Source organism: Mugil cephalus, chromosome 8, assembly GCF_022458985.1.
Source record: "Mugil cephalus isolate CIBA_MC_2020 chromosome 8, CIBA_Mcephalus_1.1, whole genome shotgun sequence".
NCBI classification, from domain to species: domain Eukaryota; kingdom Metazoa; phylum Chordata; class Actinopteri; order Mugiliformes; family Mugilidae; genus Mugil; species Mugil cephalus.
In genome coordinates, this window is record NC_061777.1 from 23,391,560 (window position 1) to 23,401,872 (window position 10,313).

The 10,313-nt window shown below is 41.6% G+C and overlaps 1 protein-coding gene across 1 annotated transcript in view; it reads right to left on the bottom strand.

Moving 5' to 3' along the window:
- The window catches only part of tacr1a (tachykinin receptor 1a), a 42,341-nt gene extending 33,042 nt beyond the window's left edge, over window positions 1-9,299 (bottom strand). Inside the window, exon 1 of the mRNA XM_047590984.1 lies at window positions 8,499-9,299. Coding sequence (XP_047446940.1) covers window positions 8,499-8,902 — 404 coding nt within the window. The 5' untranslated portion in view covers window positions 8,903-9,299. The remainder of the gene's footprint in view (window positions 1-8,498) is intronic.
- Between the last annotated feature and the right edge of the window lie 1,014 nt (window positions 9,300-10,313).

Genomic DNA, 10,313 nt, shown 5'->3' on the forward strand with positions numbered 1-10,313 from the left:
ATCTATGGGAGCATTTTTTTTTTTTTTTGTTTAGTAACCTCAGCTGTGAAAGTGAGCCAAAGCGATTGGAGACTGGACAGCCAGACAATGAGCTAAAACCCAATAAAAACAGAGGGGAACTGTGAATCAGTTGATTATTCTCTGTGGGTTCATTACTGCGAGTGACAGCTCATTGTTCCCACACTGTCATCTGATACATTGTTAGAAAATGGCGTTTAGAAGCACTTTAACTTTCTGTCGGCATTTTGATGTTTCTATGAAGAAACCGCTTGTGTCATCATTTAGAAAGGGGTTGTTTAATTACGACCAGCGGAAATTCTGATTCTCCATGCAGGAAAATCTTATAATGCAATTCAGAAATACCATGATCAGGACCCTCACAATGACGTCATATATCATCATATCACTAATACCACCCAACAGCATTGTTCAACATCTCACTATATCCAATACTCAAGATCAAAACAATAATAACAATAAAAAAAACAAAACAAAACACAATGCATGACTCACGGAGTGAACAGCACACACCCAGTACACAATAATCAATATATACCACACACAATATACCACAGCCAAACAGCTATTTCAGTTCCACAGACAGGTAAACAGCTCTGTGAGTCCCCCAACACACACCAACACATGTATCACCAGATACACATTACACAAATTCCATTATAACAAATGATTCCATTATTATCGCACACAAGCCAGGTAGTCAACTCCACTCATCATGCAATTAATGAATGAGACGTGAATTACCAACGTGAATGACGTTAGCCGAGCTAGCGAGACCTGTACAGTCCCCGTCCCTTGCTTCCAATCAGCCAATGAGAAGCGCTATGGGGCCCTGAACTTCAGGCCCCACTGCCCAAACGGCATGCGTTGTACGCGGGTTTGCACTGCACGTGCAGCTCACCAGTCCACAACACTGCAGGCCACAGCCATTTCAGCTGTGGCCCACTGAGCGGAAACAGAGACACAGCAGCAGGAACATCGAACTATTCACACACAACTACACTACAAAAAGCAGAGGGAATTACGTCCACCACTGATTACGACTGTTCTGCATGGTAGAGCGGGTTCTCCTGCTGTTAGCACTGTGTTTAGAAGTATAGGATAGAGACACTGCAGCTCACAGCAGATCAACAGAAGCTGGAACACACACCACAATATCATCCCAGAGCATCTGCTTCTATATGTGTGTATAGATGAAGGTGGTTCATAATCACATGATTAGGAGAACAGAAAGCAGAGAATATGTTTTATTAACTTTGGCAGTTCCTAGAAGTTTCCTCTGGCACCACCATGAGGTTCCTATTCACAGTTTCGAGTGAAATGTCAATTAATTGAATGAATGAAATTAATTAGCAACTACTAGCATGCTAACATGAAAGAAGGGCAAGATGGGCAACTATGCAAACTAAATGTTCATAGTATTAGTTTTTTATGCTACGAAAAGCAAGGGAGACCTGAGATGGATTTTTATACCCATCTGTATTTTTCTCACCCTATTGCCAGGTTTTAGTCATGTCACATAATCCTATTGTAGCAAGAAAACGCTTTCATCCCACTTTTCATGCACGAAGCATGAATCAGGGAGAGGCAGAAGGGTGGCAGAGGCCAGAATAACTTCCCGTGATGATCCCTCTGGGGAGGGCAGACGGAGGAGGGAGAGGAAGAGGTGGAAATTGGAGAAAGGAGGTGAGAGAGCTGGAGAAGAGGCCACCATAAGCTGTCAGCGATATGCGAGGCAGTAAGTCATCTGCTGCCGTGACCTGGTCTTGCTAGGACAAGCTGTCTGTGAGCTGTGGATACAGTAGGAAAACATAACTGGTCCAGCGACAGAAAATTTCAATTGGCCCGTTCCAGTCTCAGGATATCACACTTTGACTTTCTACTGTGTTAGCTCTTCAACTTGACGGGGCAGCACATAATGGCCTGGCAGTCATAAAGGAAGGAAACATGTTCACAAAGCTGGCAAGCTGTGAATCCCTTGATGGTTTCCGCCATCTGAACAACTACCACTGGAGTGCCCTTAAAGAAGTCACCTATGAACACACTTCTATTGACTCCAGTATTTCCAACTGGATGATTTACACTGCTGACATTGTTTTGTGATATGGTATGTTGTTGTACTAAGTTAAAGGATCACTGTCAAAAAACACTGGTCCTAAGTTCACACTAAACTGAACCCGTTGAATGGAACAGAACTCTGAATTTATTGAGTTCTGTCATACTAGGAACAATTTTGGTATAACACACTGTATGTACTGTGTGGTGGCCACTTAGTAGTGGTCATATTGCTACTCCCTAGCAAACACTGGTATTATGAGAGCTTTGTTTGAGTTGAACAAAATGAAATGCTGAAATGAGGGCAAGGGCAATCCAAAGCACAAAAACGTAATACTGAAATACATTAAACCAAAACAATGAGCTAAAAGCTAATATTGGATTATAATATTATTATTATTCTCCTACTCTTATTTTGGCTGTGGCCAGGCTGTCAGCCTTCATACTGTGCTGGTTTCTGTAGCTGTGATCATATCAGTGAGTTTTACTAGAGCTGTATTTTTTCTCAGAAAACGGCAGCACTTTACAGTTTATCTCGAAAGCACCTTCAAAATGAAACAACAGGAGCCTGCAGCGGTGCTGACATGTAAGAAAAACTGAAATGTCTTCACAGAGCAGCTACAATCTGATTCTTTTTGAATGAACATATTACAACTCTTTGATTCGTTATCTAAGGTAGCTTTAGACCTAGCTATCCTTCATAGAAATCTTGCCCTTGCATTTTCCAGGAATCCCTCTAAGCTTTGGGTAAACTAGTGTAAAATATATTTTCATGCAGGACCAACTGAAAGGCAAGAAATGGTGGTGCATTTGCAGGTAAGGCGGTGGTTAAACGGAGATTAAACCAAGGATCCTCGGTTTACTGTGTTTCATCGACTAACAATTGGCTGGTCCAAACACTTCTTATTAGCTTAGATAACATTATGCTAATTTGCCCCTACTGCATATACATGACGCATGCTCATTTGCATAAATGTCTCATTCATGTTCAATCAGTCTAATCACAAACAGGCTTGAAGATGCATTCTTACACCAGCCCATTCACAATGATCACTGTTCATCATGTCAACCTGTCATCTCTGGATAAACTATGGAATGATTAGTCAAGCATTATTTAAGAGTGAATCTAAGCAAAAGTGATCACAAGGGATTCACACAAAAGACCAAGAGCACCGATCAGTAGCAGCCATGCAGAAGAGTGGAACTAAATGAAGGAGAAAAACAGCCTCGCTAAATGACACAGTGATGAATTTCAGTCACACCCTCAGCACTGAACTGAGCACACTGAATGCCATTGAACAATATCCATCAATCTAGTCTGTCTACACCCCCCCGCCCCCTTGCCAGCTGGAACATATCAAAATATTAAGTTCAACGATTCAACTGAAGTTTTTATATTCTGCGTATAGACAAATAGGGCTGGTGCATGTATTGCTAGCTAGCTCACAGCAAACATCTATGTAGTTGGTGTATTGGTGAATTGGCGTATAAATAGAAACCATGCTAGCAGGCCTGTCAGAAGCCCCTTTCACATCAAGCAAAAAACGTTTTTTCGCTCGATGTAAAAGACCGACCTGGCAATCGACCCAGGATTTTATTGGCTCGGCTCTACGCAGCTACGATGTGAACAGGAATGCCACGTCGACCCGGGTTTTTCGCTCTGATGTTGATGTATACGCCTGTTACATTCTCATTTTGTCACTCGACAGCCTGACAGACCTGTAGAAGCTCCAGCTTAAAAACAAGTTTTGGTCTACTCCCATGAAGACTGATCTCTGAAGGGCAGTGATTTTTGTACATTTTTTTCAATCAAACAAATCAGATGTGTTGTTACACGATCGTTAATGGAAGCGGATAGCTGAATTAGTCCTGCATCATGTTCGGGAAATTGCCTCGATCGGGGAATGCAATCATGGCAGTGCACTGGCAAGAACATGAGATCCGTGAGCAGGTCTGCGTCTGAGGAGAAGTGGAGATTCGGCGGAAGATATCAGGCACTGTGTCGAACATAGTGATTTACTCAAATATCAGCAGCCTTTTGAAAGAGTGGGGATTTGACTGGTCCATTCTTCAGGTCAACAACAAACAGAAAGCATTAAAAAGATACACCCATACTGCTGATTGTTTATCTGCAATGTGATAAGGTATGAAGGAGGGAATCTCACAGCGAGAGGTCCAACCCGGGACTTTTGCCGATGTGAAAGCGTGCCAAAGGCAAGCCGACCCGGGTCTGAAAATCGTTGTGAAAGCGGTAAGAGACGTACGCAGACACCACACAAACTAGTTCTTGCAAAATAATTACACAGACAAACTGAAATGTGAAACTGGAGATGCAGATAAAACTAGTGACAACTTCCTCACACATGTTTTTGACCTGTTTTGAGAGATGAGGAAATATGTCCTAGTCATTGTGATCTTGTTGACAAATTGATATTAGCATTTAGATTAAATGGCCCGGCTTTAGTGTGTAAAGTGTGATGTGTGAAGCTCCACTTTGTAATGTCTGAACTTAAAATGAAGGCCCCGATGCAAGTGGATGGTTGAGCTTTGGATCACCAGAACTGAAGCATGTCATAATATTATTCAATAAAGCTGCATGCAGATCAATCTGGTATAGACTTTTCTCAACCAGTTTTCTCAAGGATTTCAAGTATTCCCACTCCTTAAAAGTCCAATTTCTTCAACATCAAATCTAGGGGAAAGAGATCAAATATGACATAGTGTGAAGGACCTGATGAGCCATAATGTAGCTCAGATTTTTTTTTATAATATATAATGCTTGAGGTTTTCTTGATTACAGCAATACAATCAACATCACTGACTTCACCACTCAGTTGTCCTGCCGAGCTGTGAACTGTGTAATGCGAGAACACCGCGGGAATGATCACGGCAATGATGAGATGGAGCGATCAGCTGCAGCACACGGCGTCAACTCCTCTCAGGAGAGCCTGAAGATTTGCTCTATTTGACAAAAATAATTTCAGATCGAACTCTTCACCTCACACAGGAAGTAGTGAATGACAATTAAGAGGTGAAATATTAACTGTTGGCGGAACAGTAAAGAGAGAGATGGCTGTGAGTGACGTGCCACAGTGTGTGAAGCATCACACTGCTGAAATCTGCCACCATCACCCCTGACACTTGCAACAACACACACAAATTCTGAAATATGCACCTTTACCAAATGCAGCTACATAAGTGTAGTGCCATCAGGAGGAATTAAATCCTTCTTTGCAGGGACATTATTTTGTGCCGTTGACAGGGTTCAAGAGATTCCCACGTCTCCTGAATGGCTAATATCCCTAAATTTGTATTGTTCTTTGTGTTCTCAGATCCTTTCACACTACAATGTTAGAAATTGCTGCTGTTGTTATATCTAAATGCAGGACATTACTCCATTAAATTAATTTTAGTTAGTAAGATGAAATATAACACACATAGTCTTCCAGAGTACAGGGTGAGTTTCAACTAGTCTTCTACTAGTTCTTCTGCCAAGTGCAGATTTCCAACACACATTGCAAATTTAAGTTAAATAACGTTAATAGTTGTCTCTAAAATTCAGTTGTCAGACATCTTGCTTGCTAATATTGCATGGTTAGTTTAGTTAACTGAACTGCAATTACCACAGAGTAATTTACCAACCTATGAGGTTAATAATCATCAATTCTAGTTCAAATGTGTGCTAATGCTAATGCTAATGCGAGTCACAAATACTCATGTGTTTGTCTGTTTGTACTGTTGAGTCAATATCAGTGAAAGTTTGTTGACAAATCCTGAATGAGGGATCAAGGCTGAACGAGGCAAAGTCCCATCAAAGCAGACGAGGAAAGTTGCCCAAAAAAACAGTAGACTTGTCAAAAATACCAATGAGTAAGAGAAGTTTGGACTTGATAGGTTTCATAAGTTTTTGAACCCACTCATTTACACATGAACAAATGGACAAATTCCATCTCTCAGCTTCATGTTTTCTGGTGGCCACCTTCTCAATAATTCACTCTTTGTGTTCAGCCTTTGTGTTGCAAGAGTCACTGAGTACTGCATGCGTTATTTGCGTGACTGGAATTTAGATCCTGTTATAACACTGACCTTGGGCTTTGTTTTGCACTGATTTCAGATATATATTTAATTGTGGCTTGAATTTTTTTTTTCTTTTTAAATGGCAGATAGATGTAAACATGATACATTTCAGGTAGAATGATGATTATATACTGTATCAGAAATACACCCAAAACTATGGTGCAGTATGGCAATATATACAGACATAGCTGCATAAATGATCAAATGACCAGGCAACTGAGAGACGATGAGTCAGAGGCCTCAGTGAGATGGACTGATGACTGGAGAACAGTATAATTATAGACATCGAGTGGACGGTCCAGCAACATCCACGGCTCGGGCCATTAGGAGGATGGTTCAAATGCAGGTGCCGACAGTGATATGCAGTAAAAGCCAGACCTCTCAAGTAATCTTCTGCATGTGTTTTATACATGCAGGAGACTAAGAACTAGAACAGTCTGTCGAGTGCAAAATACAAACAGAAAGGAAGACAGATGCTCCTTGGCCTGGGGGGGTCAAACATCCAGGAGACCCAGGACAGACACTGGCTTAGGGTCAGCCAGTTCAGGAAAAGTGCAGGTGTTGTGTGATGTCGAAAAGGTTAGACTCTTTTCCAGTGGAGTGAGCCATGCTAGCCACGGCAAATTGCTTTGGCATCGATACATGCAGGAACAGACTTATAGACAAACTGAGTGCTTGCTGGGACACTAGCAAGCTGACAAGCAGATGCGTCACTTTCTTCTAGAAGTTTTCCTAAAATGTTGCTTCTGGGATTTTTTGTGGGCAAGATCTGAAGGGAAGCTAGCAGCTTTAGTGCTAGGAAACTGTTTGACTTATAGAAGGTTAGCCAGCAGGTTGTTTGAGGCACTAGCAGTCTAGTAGACTAGCTAAGAGCTAGCATGTTGTAGGTTAGCTATGCCTTTCAGGAAGTTGATCAGGTACGACAAGCCAATTTAGGAGTGGTTGACCAACTGGAAAAGAATCCAGAAAGAGAAGTGGCCCTGAGATAATCACTTCTAGATAATTGTCAGTCATGGTGGCTTCCACAAACAAGGGATTTGAAGGGGAAAAAAAGTCCAATTGCCAGTATTCCAAGCCCCCTCTGCAAATGCTGGGAATTAATCATGCCATTGATTTCAGAGAGGAACCTTATTCAAGTTTATCTCTCCTCGACAAACTTCTCTGAAAAGAATTTAATGTCCGACACATCCATTTTGGGCAGGTCACACTGTCACAGTTAAATAAAGAGGAAAACCCACACTCATGAGCATGTTGAAACAAGAAACAAATTAAAGCAAATCAGTAAAAAATTGTCAGTTACATAATAAAGGGTGTACAATTTAGGAGGGGGTGATTGAAGCAGTCCAGTAAATAGGTAGCTTTCAATAAATACAGCAAGAACAAGCCAGGAATAAACAGAACACAACACGGATCGATCACCTGCTGAAAGGAGCAGAGACATGGCTATATATACATACACTAACAAGACACAGGTGGCACAACAACATGTAGGGAAACACGCAAGTAGGAAATATTACACACATAGCCATATAAGCTGAGTGATTTTCAAAATAAAAGCGAGTAAAACCTTAAACCAGGTTCAGACTTTCAAGAAGCTGTTTGGCTCACATACTCTGCCTCTATTTCGCAAGCAACAATTCCTCGTGTACAACACCCACATTTATTTCCAGATTGTTTAACTTTTATTGGTCTTGTTATTTTCATCATACATTTTCTGGATCTCAGTTCTGTTCCTCATACTTTGACAATGAACCTTGAAACTAAACCCCAAACCATGACAGTACAGTAAAGGTGATGTTTTCAGAAGCAGCATAATTCTAGTATGAGAGCATTAACCCATATCCAATTCTGCTTTTAATGTTTTTTTTTTTTTTTATTCTATATTATATTATTTAATGTTGTGGCCATTCCACTTATTGAAGTCCAGGGCTTCTTTCACTAAATACAAACCAAATGAGGTCTTCTGATGAATGAATATCTTAAGATTATTATTTTTGTTTTTTATTATAAGTCTTTGAATAAACTCGAAGATTTCGGACTCTAACCAACAAAGTGGCAAGGCAGTAATATCACAGCCTGTTTTCCATCTCATGCATGGAAGACAGAAATCATCTGTCTTATCTCATTATAAAACAGCTGGGACTTCTACAGACAGTTTTCTGTGATTTGGTTTTGATTATGCACCACTGTAATATATTTGCAATATTCCTATATTCATACTTTAATTTAAATAATTCAACTGTGTTGAACACAGTTTCTGTAGTAGCGTCTTGTGTGTCTTGGTCGATTTTAAACTACTTGCAGACATGGGGTGGAGTGGGTTACATGTTCCAGTTCCAGCAGCTTACCTGTCCAGGGCGATGGCAGTCATCGAGTAGATGCTGGCAAAGACTGCCGCGATGGGAAAGAAGTTGTGGAAGCGGCAGTAGACCAGACCGAAATACCAGTCATTGTGCACTGCGTAGGTGAAGTTGATCACCGTGTTGAAGACGGACATGGAGACTTCGGCGAAAGCCAGGTTTAGCAGAAAATAGTTGGTGACGGTCCTCATGCGTTTGTGCGCCATGATAATCCAAATCACTGTGATATTGCCAACTACGGATACAATAACTATGCAGCTATACGCGATGGCCCAGAGGACGATTCTCCAGACTGGCTGCACAAACTGGTTCCAGTATTCAGTCCCGTTATTGGTAACGTTGGATGTGGTGGTCCAAAGTGGCACATCGGTGGTATTAAATAAAGAATCCATTTTCCTGATGAGGACTAAACCAGTGGATATAAACCTAAGTAACTATATGAGAAAGTTCAGGTTTCTGGGGACAACACGCAAAGTGAATTCCTGGAAAGTTCGCCGCCTCATTTGGAAGCGTAAAACTGCGTAAGGCTGCAAAGTGTCCACTTGAAACCTCAGTCTTTTGGAAAAAAAACAGATTCAGGAATTTAAGCGTGTCATGAGGTGCATCGACAGCCTATCTATGTTTTCCACATGTCGAAAAACGAAACGCACCCATTACGCGCACTGCAGCACCAGCACAAACCTGCGTTCCCCTGACTGGGCACACACTAGAGAAAGCTCTGCTCCGTCCTCTCTCCCTCAGAGTGCCAGTCTCTGTTCTCCTCCTTCTCCTCTGCTCAAACTGAGCGGCTGCACACCGGTTTATGGAGCGAGCCCCTGCGCACCCGTCCAATAGGCGGGCTCTGTAATTATGATTATGGATGAGCACAGGTAAGTTTTTAATGCCATCCGATTCGGACTGCACAGTTGAGCCAAAGGATTACCGTGCCTAATCGCTTTTTATCTGATTTGATTTGCACTTAACTCCTCTGTAGGTAATGACAAATAAGCATGCGCAAGGATAAACGGATCAGGACGAACATATTAATACAGCGGCGGTGGCACTATTGGTGTCATTCAAAAAGATTGAATCTTCTCCAAATACAACGCAGTTACCCACCACCCCCCAAATCCACCCCCACTCCCCATTCCCCGTGATGGTTTGTAATGTGATGAGATGCCACAGTGAATGTCCCTGTCTTCCCACTCACTGCCCCCTCTTGTGGTCTCACAGTCTGTGCTTTTGTGGGGACCAGTTACTTCACAGGATTCAGAGTGGCACAAAAAAGAAAAACAGCAAGAACATCGTCCCTTCTGCTGTACTAACCTTCTTCAGTTACAAGTCCTGTGCTACGAGAAAACAATCTTTAGTGCCCAGTTTTTAATTGTCCTGTAATAATGACTTGACTCATGAGACCATAATAATAAATATATATATTTTTTTAATATTTCACTACACTGAGTGTTAAGCTGAATGAACCTTAAGTCTCATGACGGTGTGGTTGTGGAATAAAGGACCTTTTGTCACCACTGATTTTGGTGCTGTGAACGTGACAGGTTTGATGAATATTTTAACCTTGACTGTACTGGCAGCTTGATATGTGGCCATGCTGGCAGCACAGCTCCATGGTACTATCAACGTGTTGATTGGTCATTTGTCAGCTGGTCATCTCCCTTGACCCACGCTGAATCAACTGCACCTAGTCGGACTCCAGTATCTATCTAGTATCAGTATCTATCTATAGATAAGTAGGTATCTACAGGATTAAAGTGTCTTTATCCATCTTTTCAATTGTTTGCCACTGAATTTAGGAAAAGTTATCCA